The 23,026-nt window shown below is 38.8% G+C and overlaps 1 protein-coding gene across 1 annotated transcript in view; it reads right to left on the reverse strand.

The window, feature by feature from the left end:
- Nucleotides 1-2,446, reverse strand: part of LOC145765456 (membrane progestin receptor alpha-like) — a 29,291-nt gene extending 26,845 nt beyond the window's left edge. The window contains exons 1-2 of the mRNA XM_082577282.1: nucleotides 2,375-2,446; nucleotides 1,501-1,762 (exon numbers count right to left, since the gene is read on the reverse strand). Of these exons, the coding sequence (XP_082433408.1) occupies nucleotides 1,501-1,762; nucleotides 2,375-2,429 (317 nt within the window). The 5' untranslated portion in view covers nucleotides 2,430-2,446. The remainder of the gene's footprint in view (nucleotides 1-1,500; nucleotides 1,763-2,374) is intronic.
- Between the last annotated feature and the right edge of the window lie 20,580 nt (nucleotides 2,447-23,026).

Genomic DNA, 23,026 nt, shown 5'->3' on the forward strand with positions numbered 1-23,026 from the left:
TTATTTAGCAAAATGTCCGAAAAAAATAGTCAATTCGGTCAAAATGTCCGAAAGTTTGGTTGAAGTTTCGCTGATAAACGTTGAAGAAACGTTTGTCTGTTCCAACTTTTCTCAGATAAAACACGACAACGTTTCTCAGCGAAACTTAATGTTGTAGCTAGTCAGGAAGTGCAAATTTTGGTTTGTATCAGCTACTTGAAAGGAAATATATCAGAAAAAATGACCGAAATAAATAAAAAATGACCGAATTTTTTCAAGTCATTTCGAACAAATGACCGAAAAGTCTCGACGAAAAAAAACCCCAGCACTAACATAATTTCGACACAATTGGGATACTGCGAGCAACACAAAGTCTGTTTGATGAAGAACTAGTCAGAGTCGGAAGCATCAGATGCTGTATCGGAGGATGAGGTTGTCGCGTCATCACTGGAATCGGACACATCAAGAGGCTCATCGCTTGGCTGTAAATCTACACTGTCTTCGCAATGAAGCGTCCACGTTTTGCTGCTTTCGTTCTTTGATACCCATCCACACGCCTCTTTCGCAGAGCTCCATCAGGGTGTTGACTAAGGAGCAAATCTATGGCTGTGGCATAACGACCGGGAGGAATGTCTAACCCTAACCTTACAAGCGCTCATTTGGCCTCGGCATTTTCATTGCCGACGCTAATGCGCCATTCATGCATCTGCGTCGGCAATCACCTCGGCAATTGCCGGCACTAATTTCGAAGACTGAGAAATTCTTTTCTTAAATAGAACAACAATATCGAAAAGTATCGAAATATCGAGTATTTTTTCAAATATTGTATCGTTTTGTTTTTTTCAATATCGCCCAACACTAGGTGCATGCAAGTTCCATAACAATATGATGAGTAGTTTTCAAGATATTTTAATTTTTCTTTTCACCACTAGGGGCAGTATTGTGCAAAAAATGAGTGACAAAACTTGAATATTTTAGGATATACTTATCCCATTTCTCCAATTTTTTTTTTAAACAATTCAGAACATCATAGGGCATCCTTTAAATATACCCCAATATTGCAAAACTTATACACTGCCCTCTAGTGGCAAAATACATGAAAATTTTTAAAAAGTGGGCCTCAAAATGGCCTTGGCGGTGGAGGTAAACGTCGATGAAAATTTATGAAACTTCATATTTGTGGTCTACTGATCTAAACACAGTACCACAAAAAAGGTAAGCATGGTGAAACCAAGATTTAAATTTCATGGGGCGCCTGCAACACCCTACGGTACATAGAACGAGTATTTCAGATGCCACATATAGAATGCATTTGTATCATTAACAAAGATCCAAACTGAAACACACAACACAAGCATTGCTCAGTAACACTTGTGTAATAAGCAACAGTTTATTACGTTGATCTATATAAAATAAGCCAGTTCACCATAACATCATACATTCAATAACCTCAGAAATTAGGTTGAATTAATACATACTACAAAGCACATGTCAAGTAAACCTTTCACTGCCATATCTTACTTCCAGGGCTTATGAGGTAAAACATAGCCTTTTAAAATATATGGCTCAACGCAGCATTTTGGTACATTGGTGTGACTATTTTTGACTGCATGAAAATAGTCTTCAGGATCCAGATCATATTCTTCTGAACTGTTTTCATCTGAGTCTCTTCCATGAACACAATCACTATTCTTTGTACTTAGAAATATAGCTGCATGTGCCGATGTTGTGAACCTTGAAAACCTTCCCACAAGATCCAAAGACGGCAATGGAGATAAAGTTTCTAAAAGAATATTACAACAAAATTGATATTAAGAATAGTTGTATGCATTATGCAAGGCATTAAATCTTAGAACGTTTCAAGGAATCTTGCATAACAAAAGATGCAAACAAACTACCATTCACTAATTGCTTACATTACACTACGCCATCCTGGTTTGTTTTTTTTCGCTAAGACTTTTCGGTCATTTGTCCGAAATGACTTCAAAATATTCAGTCATTTTTTATTTGTTTAGGTCATTTTTAGTCATTTTTGGTCATATATAGTCAAATGACTACATATTTTTTCGGACATTTTGACCGAATTGACTATATTTTTTTCAGACGTTTTGCTAAAAAATTGGTCAATGACCGACAAATGACCGAAAAAAAAAAACCAGGACGCCATCAGGGGTGAGATTGCAAGAATCGACTATTTTAATTATTATTACATACGGTAATGTTGGTGTGGGTTGAAAACAAACAACCTTGATAAACATAGGATAAGGGCAAGCAAGAGCAAGAAAATGGCACAATATAATACTTAAAAAATAATCTCTTATCTTATTTTATTTATCAGGCAACATCTTTAAAAAAAGCAACATGCCTAAGTAATGAAAAATCATAAACAACATACCCTTTTTTCTTTGAAATGTTTTAAAATTTGCACACTTTGCTGCTATATACGACATGATGATAATGGGAGGAAAATTACCAATAAGATTTTGAAAGCTTTCTCGCTTGGGGAGATATTCAGCTAAACTATGGTAAGACATCTTTGAAGACATGTTGATATCCACATTTGAAAATTAAAACACTTAAAAAGGCTATTATGGTATGTTTCCAAGTTTCACAGTTATAAGGGAATATAAGCACATGCTAAAATACCTAAAAATAACAATGTTACAAAAAATGCAATATATATAAGCTTTACCGTAACACTATTACACCGGACGAAAAACAATATTGTCACCAACTATTACAAGCAGATACATAGCTAGCTGAGTTCTTTTTCTGTGTGTGTGTGTGTGTGTGTTAGCCACTTTTTAAAAGTGAAAATGTTTAAAGAAGTAAATGGCCTACTGTAGTCTTAAACAACAGTTATCTAATCTTTAGAATAGAAAGCTTCTTTAAGAACTCAATTCTGGCAGTTTTGCATACCGTACTTGTAAAGATTTTGAATTACCTACACATGCCCGATAAGCAGAGTTGCCGTCGACATGGACACCAAAATAAAGACAGCCAAAATATAAATTTTCATATGAAAAAAAAACAAACGTTTTTTAACAAATTGCATTTATATATACAAGCCATGACATATCACATGCCATATTTTTTGCCAGAAACAATCTGTTCCAGCAACTCCTTGTTCATAGAAAACATGTTGTGCATCTCACCATCAGGGTCATTCCATATCAACTCAGCCACCCATGTATATGGCACCTCTCAGATTTTGCTGAAAAGTTGTCATACCATACCTTAGGCTACCAAACGAAAGAATCCTAAGTTTTAAATCAATATCTCAAACGGTTTTCACATGGCGGCCGTTTGAATTTCGGGTGCTACCCTCGTTTTTGACTTGGGGGGGTAGCAAATAGCAATTTCAGCCATTTTCAGAGCCCCATAACTTTTATTGTAATTGTGGTAGAAGACAAAAAATTGCTGTGCTAGTTCATCATAAACTAGACTACACAATTCAATAGTAACAAACAACATCTCTTGATGCATAAGTGTTAGGTGGGTCATCAAAATCCTGTTTTTTTGCCGCGTATAAGTGATTTTTTCAATTTTCAAATGCTTCTACCACCCAAACCAATCAAAATATTTCTCTAAAACCTAATTATTTGTAATATTTGGAAACTTTTCTTCTGCCAACTTAAATTTGGGAGTTGTGGTGCCATTAACAGAGATCTTATGGGGGTCTGAAAACCCTATCAGGCAGAAATGGCCCTTTTTTACCCCTATGTTTAGAGCCCCAAATATTATGGTCATGCTGAAATTTATACCAGACAAACACATACATTTATTCTTTTATTTCATGAAATAAAATGTTTGAGTATCAAACTCCTTCACTATACATTTTATGTTTTTAAAATGTAACATTTTGGTCATTTTTGGCAAATAATCTTAAGTCCTCAATGTTGGTCAGAGAAAATTCAACAATGATTTATCATGAAGACAGTGAAAATAATTAGGTACTGTGCTTACTGATCATAAACATTGGAATGCTGACACTGTTGACCATTAATTTATGTTCAAAATGATGCTTTCACCTCTTCTCACCCATGAAAAAGTACCCACCTGCAATCAATAAGCCATTATATAGAGATAAAATTGTAGGAAAATGATCTATCCGTTTTCAAAAAATAAATTGTTTTCAGTTTGCACTATAATTCTGCATTATGTAAAATGCTTAGCTCAAATCAGTATTCCAATTGTGCGGTTGTTGGTACACCACTCTCACCAAGCAGTGAACATTGCTTAGGGTCCTGTAGATGGGTCCATTTAGGAATATTTTTTTAGGTAGATTTCCAATTTGGCAAAATTTTCTATTCACCTGATTTTGCTTTTAAGATATTTATGATTTTTGATTTGTCATATTAGATCCAATGTTACAGGTTACAGCACAAAATAAAAGGGAATGCATGATCCATCTTTGTGACTCACTCTTGTTACCTCATCTAAAACAGTTTATCTCGAATCTGCACAAAGTAATCTATTTTAGCGATGGTGCAGCTTCACAATATAAAAATTATAGGAACTTCACCAACCTGTGCTATCACAAACATGACTTTGGTATTTCTGCTGAATGGCACTTTTTTGCCACTTCGCATGGGAAAAGCCCATGTGACGGAATTGGAGGCACTGTCAAGCGTCTTACAGCACGTGCAAGTCTTCAGGCCTCAATGCAAACCATATTTTGACACCATTACCAGGGGTCGATCTTAACTTTTTTTTTCACTAGCCCACCGGACTAGTTGCTCTCCGTTTTCACTAGCCCGCACGATTTTTCACTAGTCCGACTAGTTTACTGATTTTTCACTTGTCTGATGACGTATTAAGATAAGTGTTTTGGCTTAGACTGAAACTAACTAAAGGCTTTCAGATTTCAGTAGGCCTACGCACAAGAGAGCAACAATACGCACAAAAACACCTTCTAGGTCACGGCGGCACACGAGCTCTTCAACTACGACAAGGTAGCAATCCAAAGAAAAGAAAAAACGAAATAAAATTCAAATAAATTATTGTTTGTAAAAATGTTCAAGCTTGGGGACGTATTAACATTACACAGTAACGTTGTATCAGCATTTGATCACGATATATCAACAAAAAACGTTAATTTCGCTAACTGCTGCTTGTTGGGATGCTGACTTCTCCGTGCTGGCGTGCCAGAGGAAATGAGTTCGATACTACACGGAAGCGTTTTTTTTTATAATTTTTAACTAAATTTTGACCCGAAGTGACTCAATCGTAAGGCTGCTGCATTTTTGTGGTCAATTTTTAATTTGAGTAGCCTACAGCCCAATTTTTTATGTCTTTTCAAATTATGAGTAATAAAGTTAGAGTTTTTTAATTTTCTTGAATTTGGGAATTTCTCTGAATAATTTTTCGTTCGTCATAAGAGGATGTGACCGTGTTTGCCAAATGACGCAAAAATGTAATGCGTGCCAAAGTCGCAAAAATGTAATGCGTCAATCGGCAAACACGGTCACATCCTCTTATGACAAACAGAAAATTATTCAGAGAAATTCTCAAATTCAAGAAAATTAAAAAACTCTAACTTTATTACTCATAGTTGAAAAGACAATAAAAAATTGGGCTGTAGGCTACTCAAATTAAAAATTGACCACAAAAATGCAGCAGCCTAACAATTGAGTCAATTCGGGTCAAAATTTAGTTAAAAATTTAAGAAAAAAAAATACGCTTCCGCGTAGCTTCGAACTCATTCCCTCTGGAACACCAGCCCGAGACGTATCCTATGCGCCACCGAATCAGTTGAACATAATTGTCAAATTTAGAATTTCTATAGGCACTCTTCTCGTCTTTTGCTTTGAAAGAGAAAAAGAAAAAAGTGCCTATATAGTGACGTTATGACCGGTTAAATAGTGTTTCAGATTCAACGACCGGAGCTGGTCAAATAGCCACTGCATTTTATTAAAGAAATATTGTTAGTCTTCACAGATCTACCAAACTTACTTGCTAACTACGGTAGCAAGTGAAAAAAAAATTGATTCAGCAATTACAGAACTAACAGTTGTGCAACTTGTATGCAACCTAATTCGTACCATGAACAATTCATGCCGTCAGTTTGTACCTTGAAAAGATCGAGAGAAAAAGTTAAAAAAAAGCCGAAGTTGCTGATGCAGTTTCCGCAAACATTTTAAAATTTTCTGCAAACAAAAACTCTTAGGATCATTACCAAAAATTTTAAAATGTTTGCGGAAACTCCGATCAACCCTAACCCTTTTAAAATGTTTGCAGAAACTGCAATCAGCAACTTCGGCAAACGCTTAAGATCATTACCGGAAACTTTAAAATGTTTGCGAAAACTGTAGAAAAACGGAAACTGCGATCAGCAATGAATTTTATTTTTTCCTCTCGATCTTTTCAGTTTGTTTGTTTGCGGATACCGATACCTAACCGATACTCCGATACCCTAACCCTTTTAAAATGTTTGCGGAAACTGCGGTCAGCGACTTCGGCTTGTTTTAATTTTTTCTCTTGACCTTTTCAAGGTACGAACTGACGGTACAAATTGTTCATGGTACGAATTAGGTTGCACCCATGCAACTTGTGTGGCAAAGATCAAGCGCAAGTTTGTTTGGCAAATGTGGTTACATCCCCTTTTTGACGAACAAAGAGTTAGAGAAATTTTCAAATTCCAGCAAAATTTAAAAAAACTTTCAACTTTATTACATATTTGAAAAGACACAAAAAATTGGGTTGTGTTCTAATTATCATATTGTTTTTGTTTTTATAATGTTAAATGTAGTATTGTTGCTGGGTTATGTCTGTTTATGGATTAAAAAAGTTACCTCTCTAGTCTCTACCCAAATTGAATTACATGTTTGTCACAAAAAAGCACTATATACATCGATTAAGTCGCTTCAAATTTGAATCAAGTTTTTAAAAAAGAAAAAAAAATTTTGGGCAGTATTATTTATTTGGTTCAGACCAGAAGATAGAGGTCCATAGAAACACACTATCACACACATACAAATAAAATAATTGAAAATCAAACATTATGATGCTTTGAAAAAAACGGGTGCAACCTAGTTCGTACCCTGAACAGTTCGGACCCTCAGTTCGTACCCTGAAAAGATCGAGAGAAAAAATTTAAAAAGTTGAAGTCGCTGATTGCGGTTTAATAGCACAAAGCCGAACTCGAGGGTTAGGGTTAGCGGAAACCGTGGTGAGCGGAACTGCAAAACTGCGGAAAAATATTTGCGGAAACTGCAATCAGCGAGGGTTAGAGAGCATAGATTACTCGATGGTTAGAGTTAGGGTAAGCCGAAACTGCGGTTAGCAAAAACTGCGAAAAAATGTTTGCGGAAACTGCAATCAGCGAGGGTTAGGGTTAGAGCATAGATTGCTCTATAACTTAAGTTAGGGTTAGGGTAAAGATTAGCGGAAACTGCGGAAAAATGTTTGCTGAAACTGCGATCAGCGAGGGTTAGGGTTAGAGCATAGATTGTTCTATAGTTAGGGTAAAGGTTAGCGGAAACTGCGGAAAAATGTTTGCGAAAACTGCGATCAGCGAGGGTTACGGTTAGGGCATAGATTACTCTATGGTTAGAGTTAGGGTAAAGGTTAGCGGAAACTACGGAAAAATGTTTGCGGAAACTGCGATCAGCCAGGGTTAGAGCATAGATTAGTCTATGGTTAGAGTTAGGGTTAGCGGAAACTGCGATCAGCGACTTCAGCTTTGTGCTATCTTTCTCTCGATCTTTTCAGGGGAAAAATATTTGCGGAAACTGCAATCAGCAACTTCCGCTTTTTTTAATTTTTTTTCTCGATCTTTTCAGGGTACGAACTGAGGGTCCGAACTGTTCAGGGTACGAACTAGGTTGCATCCGAAAAAAACACTGTAGAATTGCGCATTCTAAGAGTACATTTCTGCCTAAATCAATATGGCAGTAAGCTCTGTCAAATGATGCTGTAACAGAGATTGAAACATTAAAATTTGAAATATTTTCCTGCCCTGACTACGCCCTCGGCCACATCTATTTATGCTAAGTTTATGTATGTTATTACCAGTGACATAAGGAGACCAATTTTTGGTAAGTTCACATTTTTTTGGAAAGTTTCCAACATATTCTTGATTTGCACAGTGACTCTTTATATCATATCACCTTCACATCAGTTTATTTTGATATGATCTCAACAACATAATGAGCAAACTGCAAACCTAGTGTGTGTTTAAAGTACCGTAGCCTACTAAAAGTGAACACTCTTAAAACAAATGGTCACTGTAAGCCACTGGTTGTTAAAAATTTGTTTGATCAACGACAACTTTATTTAAGCTCCTCATATATCCCAGCTGGTCTTGTTGACATTGTATGTCCGAAGCAAAAACGATAGATAGTTCTAGTCTGAATTGAAACATTAAAAATGACAGTGTGCAACAGTGCAAGTGACCGATCACCTGCACAGGTGATCGGTCACTTGCACTGTTGCACACTGTCATTTTTAATGTCTGGAAAAACCTGGTAAGTCAAATTTTTGAAAAAATTCAGTTAGGCCCTTATTTGGATTTACTAGGTCTTTTCCCATCTATTAATCCAGTTAAAGTGTAAGAAATGCTTCTCTGTTGGCAGATTTTCAACTGGATGAACCTAGGAAGCCATGTGAGTGATGTATAATGCTCTAGAAAAACCTTTGATTTCTCAAATTTGTGTTCAACAGACTTACTAGGTTTTTCCAGATTACAGGAGGCTTAACTCAAGTAATCACGATTCAGGTTGCTAAGGCAGAAGGCTTGACGAGCTGCAGTGCATGGCCAGCATGGGTGTTCATTTATTTACAGTAAAGTCACCACAAGAAGCAGTGTTGTTAACTCATTGGTCCTCAACCTTTTTATCATCGTGAAGTGAAGCCCCTGGTCACCTGGTGTAGCCTAGCCCAATTTCGTATGTCGTCCTGTTCATGCCGTCTCAAGATTCCGAAAGTAGGCTATATATAGCCTAAAGAAGATCTTTGGTCGTCGCGATCCCTAAGTATCAAAAAAATATAGCCTAGTGCCCTAATCTGTCATGCATCACAGTTTCATTTCGGCTACTATGCAAAAGCAAAATGCAATTTTCTTTTGTGAAATTGAGAAGAAACCAGGGATGGAGGAACCACGTGGGCCTCGTGGGCCTGGGCTCACCTACTTTATTTTCTGGGTGGGCCTGGCCCACCCACTTTTGGAAGCCAAATTTCTTTGAAAAGCTAGCGAAAACGGCAAATTACAGATCTTTACTGCTTTGATACACACTATAGCTTGATTGCACAGGCCAACAAAAAAAATGTGGCACAAAAGATGAGAGTCATTTTAGAGTATTTCAGGGGCCCTGATTCCTAAAATGCACTTAGTTTTTTTGAATTTTCGATACTACCAGGAATTGAATTTCGAACCAAGATTAGGCTACGTTCTTCCGTAACAAGGATAAAATTTTAAGCAGCTACTTTATTGAAGAACACAACTTTTTATTCTGTAATTATATAAATGGCCTTCGTACCTTGATGGGTGTCGCTCAGTATGGTAAGCCTACCATAATAAAGAATTGCGTTTGTTCATTGATGGCTTTGTTTTGCTTATTCGTCTAGTTTGTTAAGCAAAACAATGTAGGGGAACGTTCAAATACTACGTAACGCTTTTTTTTCCGAATTTTTGACCCTCCCCTCCTCCATGTAACGCCAACGTAACGCTTTTTTCAATCCCCCCCTCCCCCATGTAACGCTTTTTCACTACGAATTCAGCACAAAAAACTACCATTCCGTACTCGAAAGCGTTACGTAACGTTTTGCTTGAACCCCCTCCCCCCCGATGTGACGCTAACGTAACGCTTTGCATAAACCCCCCCTCCCCCTCGAAGGCGTTACGTAATATTTGAACGTTCCCTAGGCCTATTTCTTCTGTTTGTACTTAGTAGCTTATACAGTAGATTTTGTAATTGTTTTCAAACTCCAAATCACGATATTTCTCTCGAGTGAGTTTCAGGGTATGAAACAGCTCTTCACAAGAATCAATGTCAAGCAAGCTTTTCTCCTTGCAATGTGATACTAAATTGCTCTATAAGTGCCAAAGGCTTCAAAACCAGCACAAGTCCCAAATATGTTTCTACAGTTTCTTCATTACTGCAGTGCCGTGGCCAGTGGCCCGGCCCAATTCGTCCTTAATACCAATGAAGGGAGACCTTTCCCGCAGCTCTGTGCAATGAAGCGTGACGTTGAAAACAATCACCTGGCTGCTTCATTGGCAAGCACCGAATTGCTTGTGAATACTTGATAACTTGTTGAGTACCGTAGTTAGTAGAATCTTCGTAAAAACATGGAATCCACAAGGATCTGACTGTTAAATTTTATTCAAGTTACTTTTATATGAAAAACAAGCCAAGTGATACAATGATAAGCCACTTATTTAATGGGTTTTAGTAACTGCGCATAAGCTATGGCGCTTGAAGGAACTGGTCGTCGTCGTCGTCGTCGTGTGAGCGTCTGGGGCCGAGGGTCTATCCTTTTACCACCCCAGATTCACGATGTTCCCGGACTACACTGGAAGGCTGCTAGAGAGCAGCCAGTCTTTAGTTTCATCATCCATGACGCGCAGACCTTCCACTCCGTTAGGTGGCTTGAAGATGGTACAGTCATTGATGATGTGGTCTGCGGTCTGTTCCTCGGCACCACATTCACAGGAGGAGGAAGAAGCCATTTCCCATTGGTGCATGGTTGAGCGGAAAAGGCCGACGCCCGTACGGAGACGGTTGAGGCGCACCCATGCCTGTCTCTGTAGTGTCAGGCCGATGGGGCGTGTGTCGGCGTCGGGGATGAATGAATGGAGTCTGGTGGTGCTTGACCTCCATTCAGAATTCCATTTATGGTCCGCCCAAATAGCCGCAGATATGTCTTGTTCATCAGCTTCGTTGATCAGAAGCCGAGCGGCTCGCACGAATGGGTGTCTTGATTTCAGTCGGCGGTGGTGCCCGTTTGGGAAGGCAGAGATCTTGTGGTGGAGAAGATGATTAGGCTCCAGTGCCCGTCGACCGAGGGATAGAGTGGCTTCTTCGCGACGAAGCTCAGCAGGTTGGATGCCAGCGATAATGGGGAGATTGTCCAATGGTGTGGGACGCAGGCATCCGGTCACTGTGCGCAGGGCGCTGTTTATGGCAGTGTCGATGTTGTGGCAGTGAGCACTGCGGCACCAGACAGGTGCACAGTACTCTGCTGAAGAGTAGACAAGGGCTAAGGCTGCTATTCGCAAAGTGTCAGCCCTCGCCCCCCAGCTAGAGCCTGCCAGGCGCTTCAGTAATGCAGCGCGGGATGTCAGTTTCTTGCGCAGTGACACCAAATGGTGGCGGTATGTGAGCGATTTGTCTAGTGTCACCCCAAGGTACCTTGGCTCGGGGCAGAAAGGCAGAGGTTTTCCGTTGTTGTGGACATGTAGCTCACGATCAGCTTCCCGATTGTGTAGGTGGAAAGCTGCCGCCACAGTTTTGGTTTCGCTGAGTTTCAGTCGCCAGTTCTAGAGATAAGCTGAGATGGTTTGCATGTCCTGGCTCAAGGTGTCTTCTAGATTTTCCCACGACTTTGTGGAGTGGAGAATTGCCAGATCGTCCGCATAAGCGCATTTTGCGGAGACCGTGGTTGGCAGGTCGTGGGTGTAGATGTTGAAAAGAAGTGGAGCCAGGACCGATCCCTGTGGGACGCCGTTTTTCAGGCGTCTCAGTCTGCTTCGCCGTGGGTTGCCGGTGGTGAGGGTGAAGCTTCGATTCCTGACAAGTTCCATAATCATATGGACCATATGTCGGTCAGGAAGCAGGCGAAGCAGCTTGTAAGTAAAGCCGCGATGCCATACGGTATCGTAGGCAGCTGTGAGATCTAGAAAGACAGCGCCGGCCTTTTTTTTGCCTCAAAGCAGTCCTCGATGTCTTGGGTCAACAGTGTGACCTGATCTACTGTGGATTTTCCGCGCCGAAACCCAGCTTGCTCTTTTGGAAGGAGCGGGTCGATGATTGGGTTGACGCGGGCATAGATCAGTCTTTCGAGGATCTTGAAAGGAACACAGAGGAGGGATATCGGACGATAACTCCTTGGGTCCTCTGGTGGCTTGTGAGGCTTAGGGATCGCAACTACTAAAGCTCTTCTCCAGAGTAGTGTGTTAATGTCTAGCAAAACGCTGTTGGTCTGGAATTCTGATAGACTTAAAATTTCTTTCTGCTTTAGCTACTATGTCTTTATAATAATAAGTGAGAATTTCTGTCTTATTTGCTACAAAGTAGGCTAAGTGGATTTCAGTTTGTAGCCTTTTTTTGCTTCTTTACTTGTGAAAGCAATGCAGCCTATCACATATGGCCTACTTGCACTGAATATGAATCAACTGAAGTAGGCTAATAAGCTGGATTGCCATTCAATCAAGGCCGTAGCCTAACTTCGTCACTTTTGGCTCCGATACAATTAGGCTATGAGCAGGGATAGTATGAGGCCTCCATTTGTTTCTGTGCTTAGGCTATTATAGAACGTAGAAATGACATATGTAAAGCTCGCACGAGCTGCAGACCACGAAACACCGGTCTCTAACTGTCTATTGCTGTCAATTCTTGCTACAATCAGCTGTTGACAAACATTTATTGTTTATTTTATTATAAGCTTATAGGCTACTGGTACCTTGTTTTGGCCGCTTTTTGGCTCAATTGCCCAGCGGGTCATCCTATTAATGAAGACGCAAGGGCACACACTTCGCATTTGCCCAAACTCATCCAATAAAAACTGGATTTCCGCAGAAGTTTGGTGATTACTTTAGATATGAAATCGAAGCTACGTTTTAATCTTTTTTTCCGACCACAGAAGGATTTCAATGATTTGTTTGTTTAGCCTACCTAGTTTCATATAAGCCACCCAGTGAAGAGATGAAGTCCAGTAGCCTAATAGGCTAGCTTAATCACGTTTTTTTGCTCCCATTGCAACAACATATAGAGTAGCCTACGTAGCCTTCACTGCGATCACAAATGCAACACAATAAGAAGCAACGAAAAGATATATAGCCTATAGTTGTCGAGTCAGCTGCTATCCTTATTTTAGCATGCCATTAAGTGTCTTTGCCGAGACACAGCAGCCGCAAACTCTGGGGCGGTGTCGAACTGCGAACGTCTGCCTTTGCGAACGTCGCACAAACGTTTTCACCACTCAACCATGCAGTTGCTACGTTACTATAAATTGTTTGTAGCCTACTTAATTAGAGTTTTATAATGTTAAAAAGTTTACTAAAATTTTAGACAACAGTTAGTAGGCTAATAATTTAATAAAATTGTATTAGTCTCATCAAAAATATGGTAGGCATATATTGGGGATACCACTTGCGCTGTAGCCCAATTTAAAATGAATGCGTGTATGTTGCAAACTTGTGATGTGATTATTCCTATTTCGACAGAAAGTAATAATTGCCAAAAATATATAGGCCTATGCTGTCTCATTCTGTGTTAATATATTTGTTCCATAAGAATAAAAGAAGCCGAACCAAACACAAACATTAATGGCTAGAAACCTGGAGTGACCAAAAGCATAGTTAAGCACAAAAATTTGTTAAGCTATAGGACAAAAACATCAATTAATACACGGAAATGCTGCAAGAAAAAAATATACGTAAGTGTAGATTCTAAATGAAATGATAACACGTTTAGGCTACCTACTTTAGTTGTTAACTCAAATATTTTTGAAATAAAATTTATCAATGCGAGGTCCTTTCGTTCAGTGGTCGCGTGCAGTAGGCTATAGAGCTGTCCCGGCGGTAGTTAGGCCCATGGGCTAAGGCCCTGTAGTAAATTCAAATTTTTTTCATAAAATAAATACGTAACTTAATTGTAATACTCAGTCAAAAAAGTACTTTTAGTACAAAATGTAGGCTACGACTAAAATGAGCGATGGTTCGATCAAAACGTTCAAAAACTGTGCTTCACTGCTACGATTTCAGTTCTTGAAAGTGGTTTGTTTTCAACGTCACGCTTCATTGGTTGGCTGCGGGAAAGGTCTATTTAGAACTGTGCATAGCATCTTTTCACAAATTGGGACTAGGTGGGCAAATTTTCAAAAAAGGGCACTTTTCGCGCGTAAATGATAGGAAAAAGGGCATTTTTTTCCCGAGCGTAAAACATGTTAGCCTAAAAATGTAGATTTCTCAGGCAAATTGTGGGTGAAAAGGCATAGTATAACTAAACTAAACTTTCGAGACTCATAATTGATTCCTATATTCATCTCCGCCCACAATATTTTCTAAATAATAATGTAATAAAATTTAATCTAGCAACATTTTGTTGCAGAGGTCTCTTGTACTAAAGTAAAAAGAAACAACTATGGTAATAGCCAGTGATGGGCATTATCGGCGATAATTCATCGGCGATAATTATGGGCGATAAATTTTTATCGCTTATCGTTATCGCTCAATTATTTTTTCAGTTATTGTTTATCGTTATCGCCAAACGCAATATTTGATTATCGCCGATAATTAATCGCCGATAAATTTTATTTTGGATCAACACACAAGTGAAAGACCATGAAAAGTAATATTTTTACTAGCCACCTAGTTAATGAAACTAAAATTAAAACCAGTTCTTCTTCAGTGCCTGAAGTGTGTGTGCACAGGTCGTTATCAGGGGAGGGGGCACGCCCCCCTGCAGCGACAGCCCTGACAACACAATAATTTTTAGAGTTGCAAATTGCAATGCAATGAAATGCATGCAACAAGTCTCTTGTTGTTTTGCTGCAATGGGCAATCGCGAGTGAATTTTACAATTAAAATGTAAGCGCACAGGCGACACAACTTCCTTTGAAGCGAAGCGAAAGAAATTGGCAAGTGGTTTGTGAAAGTGTCGCAATACCAGGTCGCTTTTACATCGGAAACATGGTCTTTCGCGTCTCCTCACGATCAACTATTTTATTCTTGTGTTTTCTTTTTTCGTTGGAATTGTTAGTTTTTAGTAATTGTCGTAAAAAAATAAAATCTCTCTCGTCAAAACATGAAACTTACTGTTTTAAGCGCATTAAATCTTTAGATGAGTAGATTAACTAAAATTGCAAGAACTTGCCTTGAGACGTGCGGTTACGTCACAAACTCAGATTAAAAGACAAAATTTACACACAATAACAACACAAGATCGGTTATAGACTGTAAGATCGATTTTTTTTCTAGCTTGGCGATATAACTTTAATCCAAAAATAATAACCGAATGCATAAGTGCCATTTACCTTAAAAAGTTAACCCATTTGTGCCGAAAGTGAAAGTACTTAAAAAAAATTTCGGAAAATTTAAATAGGCCTATTGCATAATTATGACCTAAAAAACATATCACAATTGTTTTTTTCCTAATTGTGTTTGTACTTTTTGAGAAAAAAGCCGTCCTATATATAAGATGCTAAGCAAATCCGTTATCAAATTTCACAAGTTTCTTGTGCCTAATGCTTAAGCGTTATTAGTTATTACATTTTACTTATCGCTCAAAGTGATAAATGGGAAATGTCTTGTTCATGTCTTGTCATGTCATTATTGTCATCGAGCATTTTATTGAAATGAAAGTTCAAAAAATATGAAGATGAAAATTAGCAAAGTAACACAACATCACTGAAACAAGTCATTGCGGAATATGATATTGCTTGAAGCATTTAACACTTTGCTCCTCAAAGGGAGGCCAGATTTGGCCCCCCCCCCTCATACTTCTTTTGATTACTTGAAGCACAGTAACGCCATGCACTTGGGTTTTCTTGACTTTTCCTAAAATTGCCATGCGGATCTGATGATATTAAATTTGATGTTGAAAGTTGTGTAGTTTTCTTGTAAATTCAAGATTTTGGTGAATTTTTGCTATTTCTAGCTAACTTCCAGCAAAGCGTGAAATGGATTACATTCCGATAACAAGCCATGAGCTCATAGTTGCTTCGTGCATCGATATGCGCGAGCAGAGAGAAACATCCTCTTGTTTTCCATTGTTTGGTTTGACCTCAATAACACAAAGCGCGTTATTTCTTATGCTACAAAAGAAACGCCAGTGATCACAAAGTTGTTAATTAGAAACAATAATAGCAAACGTTTTTTGCGTTATCAGCTCTACGAAGAATAGCAATCCACGATCAAAATAGTATGCTATGTAGGCCACAAACTATTCAAAACAGTTGTTTCAACCAGCAAATATCCATTGACGAATAAAAAACGTTACAATAAGAAATCTTCCCTTAGGTAATGACACGAAAAACCTAGTTTCGAAATAAACGTTTTATGGAAATGCTCTCATTGACAAAACTTGCAATTGAGGAAATGTATCACTGCAAATGCTTTTAGAAGAAGCTGACGAAATGGCGTTTTTGCAAACAGTAATTGTGAGATTCTGTATACTCAAAATTATGAGATCACGTAGCAGCTTACTCGATGACTACATGTCCCTTAGCGGCTTTATGTCGCCTACTTGTGGTTATGTGTTGCATTTTTGTTTTACGGTGCACTGTGTGTTGTTTCAAAGAGCGCAAAATAAAGATGATAATGCCTAGTCTTCACTACAAAATATTTTGTATTGTAGATGAGGCATAATGCTCGGCGTCACATAAGACAAACAACAAATCAGCTTTCTTGATCATTGATTCAACATCTGAATACGTTGAGCCAATGTATAAGAGGCCGGCTATTGTGAAGACCCGCCATTCATAAACGATCCGATTATACCAAAAGTGGGATAAACTAACGGATCAAAGAATGAATAAACAATGCTGAGAAAACTAAATCTAAGTGACGAACAATACCGATGTCTTCATTTATCGTGGAAAAATGCTGCCTAAACTTATCAACAAAAAATACCGTAAATAACAGCAGGGATCCCGAAAGCAAAATTTGCTCGACTTTGGCATGAATTTTGTCAGACATCTAATAAATCCACACATACAATAACGGCCACTCAACGGCTATAATATTCATAATCAACCTGGTTCTGGGCGATTTGTGTAACAGTTCAGGGGAAGATACTACTTGAAATGATGCACCACACAAAAGATTTTCAATGAACACTGAGTCTAAAAAGCGATGTGGATTGTAAAGCACAGTGACTTCAAGTTTAGGACAGAAAAGGCACAAAAATATCACGATAAAAACAAAGACCTTGTGGGAAATTTGCGGGAATCATAACACGATGCAAATGCCATAAACGCGTAGTTTGCATGCTGCTCTAAGCTGGCCGGCAACCACAAAGGTAGACAACAAAGGCAGTTTATAACTCGATAACAGCGCAATAAACATTATAAATACGTAACCCGACAATTTTCTTTTACAAACGTTTTACGTCTAACAGTAAAGTCTATGCAACAATTTTTGTGAAGCGTTTACAAACCATGGTTATGCGAAATTATTCATCATTATTATTTTTTACTTTTCGGATGTTGTAAAACGTCATCAGAAAAAAAACAAAAAAACATTCCATTACTTCAATGTAGTAGGCCTAAGAATTATTTATAGAATTGTAGCCACGTTTTTTCAACCAAGAAGCCATTTTTCGGCAATATAAAGTTATAGAAAATAATTTGCAATCCTGCAAATGTTTGAAAAGAATCTAGGAAGTCTTCTCAGAATCTGGCACAAAATGATTATTTTTATTGCATCTCTGCAATATTTTTACGACAAATTTTGAAGCTTCGTTGTAATCATTTTTATCTTTGAAGTCAAAAGTTAATTTTTTTTTGGCCAGAAACATAATCGCTGCCTTGCTCTTGTATCGTTTTGTCGCCTTTACGCCTTTTTTTGTCTTTCAAACAATAACGACCCAGTCAGCAATTCAGTCCTTTTACATTGATTCAACATTTGTAAACGTTAAATTAATGTAGGTTTGCTGACTGCGGGTTTATTTCACATTTCTTTTGTTTACCCGTGTTCCTTACTTCGCTGTTGCATTGTTTCGACGCTGGCGGACTAAAATGCATTTTCAAATTGATTGACACAATCTTCAGTAAAAAGTGAGCTTCGAACTTAGCTTTGTTGATGTAAATGCTGTATTTTTAGTGGATGTAATTCATGAGTCATGTTTATAAACACCGGTAAGCGAAATGACTTATGATGTAGCCTGCATGATATTTGTGATGCGACTTGACACAAATCCACAATTCCAAAAGCGCCTAATTTGAACTTAGAAATTTCAGATAACTTCAACAGCTTGTTCAATTGTCTTCTCTCTACTAAAAATGTTCATGCTACAAATTCAATATTGTAGAGTGAAGACCTAAAATACACAAACGAAGATGTAAACAGCTATTCAAGTAGGCTAAGGTGTTACTTATGAGAAGTTTGGTTCCATAAAACTAGAAGCTGGCCATGAGTTTCGGAAAGCATTACTTTAGGACAAAAATATAAAACAACAAACGCAGTTTTGTTTTTTCAAATTCGTGTAACAATATTACTCTGATTCAGTGGCGGATTCAGAACGTAATTTATGGGTGGGCCTAGTAAATATCTTGGTGGGCCTTCGCCAATAATGCCACGGCGGGCCAGCATACAAAACTTAGTGTTATCGACAGACAACTCAGTGCCACTTGGTTGTTCTAGTGTTAAACATTAATATGTTTTTTTCATGAATCTGATTTTGGGTGGGCCCACTGTCAATCTGGGTGGGCCTGTACCAACCAGGCCCACCCGGTAGATCCGCCCCTGCTCTGATTGTAACTATTTTAGAATTAATGAGTAGCCTACAATAAGATTTGCTTGCAAGTCGTAAATCTTTATCAATGCAATGAGTATGCACACCGCACACACACTTCGTGCGGCCGATCAAGCTCTTTGTTCTACAAAACTTTGCATGAAATCGGATTAGCACGGTAATTACACAGAGGCAAGAAAAGTCAAAATTGTGGTTTTTGGGTACCTTTGCAAAAGTTGAAATATCAAGTTTAACATATAAAATTTTAGAATAATGACTTTTCAAACTTATAGACAAATGATTTTTTTTCACACCAGTGCAACTTCTGTTGAAATAGCACCAGCGGATCACACGTAACAGCTGATTGAATTTGATCCAAAAACGGCCCCCCCCTTGAGTAGTTAACTTCCAAAAAAACGTTGAAAAGCAAAGGGTTAACATGCAGACCGACATCACATTTTTTGCATCTTGTAGTAGTTTTTGCATGACAATAGGCGGATCGAGTTGCGTGGTAAAATTATGCTAAATACAGTATAACCTTTCTCATTTACTGTAGCCTACCTATGCGACATAGCCTACCTCAATCAAATATTTTTATTCCCATTAATACAGTGCCTACATTGTAATTCTTATCTCAACAACTCAGCGTTCTGCCATTGCTTTAATGATGGTGTTCACAAAGAAAACAAAAAAAATTATCTGAAATTATCAGTAAATTACGATAATTATGTTATTGTTCTTAAACAAACACTACTGATTTGACAAGCTTGATGGATTTCACAGTATGCACATTTTTACTACCAATAACGCTTAAGGTTACTGATAAATTTTCAAGCATTTTACGTTTTTGGGAATTTTTTCAATTATTGCAGACTTTGCTGTAAACAGCCTTTTAATTAAGCAGAAAGCAAAATACAAAGTTTGGAATTTTTTATGGTATTTTTATTTGATTTAATTATTTTGCCTACTGCACGTAAGAAGCAGTGTAACTCAATTGATAAAAGCATCCAACTGGTGTCTGAAGGTATAATTATAAGCACGGCGGTTACCTCAGTGGTTTGATTCTGGATCAAGAGGTTGAAGATTTGATACCCACTGCCGCTATTGCGATTCTATTTATGCATAACTTACAAAAAGTTTTGTCCCTTTACAGTATGTTATGTTCGATTTTTCGTCATGTTGATGAAAACAGTTCGTGCTGCATGGGATGGGGCAGCGCTACTCAAGAAAAAAAAAAAAAATTATCGTTATCGGACATTATCGGCGATAATTTATCGTTTATCGTTATCGCTTAACTTTTTTTGATTTATCGTTTATCGTTATCGCTTTAGGCATTTTTCGTTTATCGATTATCGTTATCGCTTTACTGAAAAATGAGTTATCGCGCCCAACACTGGTAATAGCCTATAGGCTATATGAAACACAACTGCTAAGATACTACAGGCTAATGAGTTGAATCTTTGCAAAATTAGATAATTCTGAAGAGCTGGTATTTTATTTTGATGAAAATCAGGAAACAAACCTCGGTAATTCAGACATTTAGAATCTCACACAAAATTCGAGGTACCGGTAGCCTACTCACAACACCAATTGATAATTAATCTGCTTGAATGAAACATTTAGGATATTATAAGTAAGGTCAAAGGTAGGCTCATAAGTTCTAAATGTATGCTAAAGCTTTCCATTTAGCTCAGTGGTTCCCAACCTGAGGGTAAATTACTCCCGGGGGGTAATTTGCCTATTTTTAGGGGGGTAGCGAGACCCGATTTGGAAGCAATGAAGCAAGTGAAGATTGTGAACTTTATGAAAGTGAAGAAATTGAACAGCCGTCTTTTCAAGGAACTGTGCAAGAAGATGGGAGAAAGATACGAAGCATTACTGTACCACACACAAGTACGATGGCTGTCTCGTGACAAGGTGATAGCTGAACTTCTTGAGGCTGTCCATGTTTTTCTGATAGAAAAGAAGTCTGACTTGTCCGAATATTTCCCTAACCAACAGTGGATTTTTTCCCAGCTGTGCTACCTGGCTGATACCTTTGGTCGTCGTCGTCGTGTGAGCGTCTGGGGCCGAGGGTCTATCCTTTTACCACCCCAGATTCACGATGTTCCCGGACTACACTGGAAAGCTACTAGAGAGCAGCCAGTCTTTAGTTTCATCATCCATGACACGCAGACCTTCCACTCCGTTAGGTGGCTTGAAGATGGAGCAGTCATTGATGATGTGGTCTGCAGTATGTTCCTCGGCACCACATTCACAGGAGGAGGAAGAGGCCATTCCCCATTGGTGCATGGTTGAGCGGAAAAGGCCGACGCCCGTACGGAGACAGTTGAGGTGCACCCTGTCTTGGTAGTGTTAGACCGATGGGGCGTGTGTCGGCGTCGGGGATGAACGAATAGAGTCTGGTGTTACTTGACCTCCATTCAGAATTCCATTTATGGTCCACCCAAGCAGCCGCAGAGATTTCGTCATATCCTTGGTGAATTGAACAAAGACAATCTTTTAATTCAAGGCAAGAATGTAACTGTGATTCCAAAGTAGCCGTAGTTGCATTTATCGCGAAGGTTAAATTGTGGAACAACCAGTGTTGTACGCGTCAATGAAATAAATTGACGGCGTCAGCGTTAGCGCGAATTGCCTAAAAACTTTACGGCGTAAAGTACAGCGTAAGCTTTTAAAGAAATTGACGGCGTCAGCGTCAGCGCTAACTTCTAGCGCTATCTTAGCTAGGGTCTCACAAAACGAAAGTATTCGACTTCTAACGAGTTTGGTTTTTGAGGCTGTTTCGAACTGCGAAAGACGATTTCGTCTTTTTTCGACTCAGATTAACCCAGGATACAATAAACAAACTTGAAACTGCATAATTGGATAGACGAACAGCTGCCACAGAAAAAGGTTGTTCATTGCTATCAGTCTGAAAGTCAAAACGTCAAACAAACTTTAACTCTCATAGTTAAACGAGATTTTCCATGCAAACGAAAAATGACGCATAACGCGTGACGCTTAAAATCGGTAAAATAGTTGACGGCGCTATCACTTCCGTAAACTAAAAAATAAACTGACGGCGCTAGCCTCAGCGTCAACAAAAAGTTGACGCCGTCATTTGACGCCGTACAACGTGAACGTACAACACTGGGAACAACCGAGTTGGAAGAGGCACAGTAGTGCAGTTTCAGACGCTTGACATGTACTTCGAAGGCAATGGACTTGAGTTGACAGTAGCGTAGAAGGAGGACATAGCTGACCACTTAGGCCAGCAAGCCAAGAAGATGGACATTGGCCAACTACTTTCCGAATTTGGACACGGCTAGTCTCCAATGTTGCGCTGAGCCCTTCACATGTGATGACACTCAAGTGGGTGATGACCACTTTCCGGCCAAAGAAGAATTTATCACTCTCCGAATGAACGAAGCGTTGAAACTTGATTTCAAGGGGAAAGGCTTGGATTGAAACCCTTCTGGTTTGGCAGACTCCAGGACGCACCAACTTAGCGACACTGCATTAAATATCCTGACATCTTTTTCAACAACGTAGGCTATCGCTGCGAACAAAGGTTTTCAACTGTCTTGGGAATGAAGACAAAGAAGCGCAATCGCCTGGATGTCGAAAGCGACACAAGAATCGCTCTCAGTAGCACAAAGCCCAGGATCACAAAGCTGGCGGCTGAAGTCCAGGTCCAGCTTTCGCATTGATTGTTTACCACGCATTGTCATCTTGTATTCAGCATAGTAGGCCTATTGCATTTTGATTGTCATAGTTAGCCCTTTGAAATACATAGCAATAAACACTTTGTTTTTGAAAATTGATCTTGGGGGTAATTGGCTCACTTCAGGGCGGAGATTAGGGTAACAGCCAAAAAAGGTTGAAAACCATTGAATTTAGCTGTTCATTATTTAACTTGAATCTAATTTAAACAAAAATTAAGTCTTAAAAATTGCCCACCTAGTTTCAAACTAGGGGGGCAAAGAAAGGGCTAGGGGGCCAAGCAAAGGAACTAGGTGGGCAAGTGCCCACCTAGTTTATATGTGAAAAGATGCTATGGAACTGTGATCAAACATCAATAAAAGAAAAACAACAGCAATTCGAGATGCTTGCAAACAACTAAATCGAAGTACCGTAGCCTACAACCTCAAAGCATTTTTTCTAAATTATTGAGGGGATACTGCCAAAATATTGGGGGGATATATCCTCCCCATCTCCCCTACTTCGGCACCACTGAGCAAACAAAATACAACATGACTGCACTAATGGAATACAAACAAATAAACAAACCAGGCAAGCGTAGTCCTTACAATTTACAGCAGGTGAATTGATTGTTACACTTTTGATTGTTCGTTTAGCCTACCACTTACTGCCCTTTGAGGCAATTTATGTGATTATTTATCACAGCAGCGCACAAAGAAAAGTGACCCTACTGGTGTATTAAATGG

Source organism: Aplidium turbinatum, chromosome 2 (genome assembly GCF_918807975.1).
Source record: "Aplidium turbinatum chromosome 2, kaAplTurb1.1, whole genome shotgun sequence".
NCBI classification, from domain to species: Eukaryota; Metazoa; Chordata; class Ascidiacea; order Aplousobranchia; family Polyclinidae; genus Aplidium; species Aplidium turbinatum.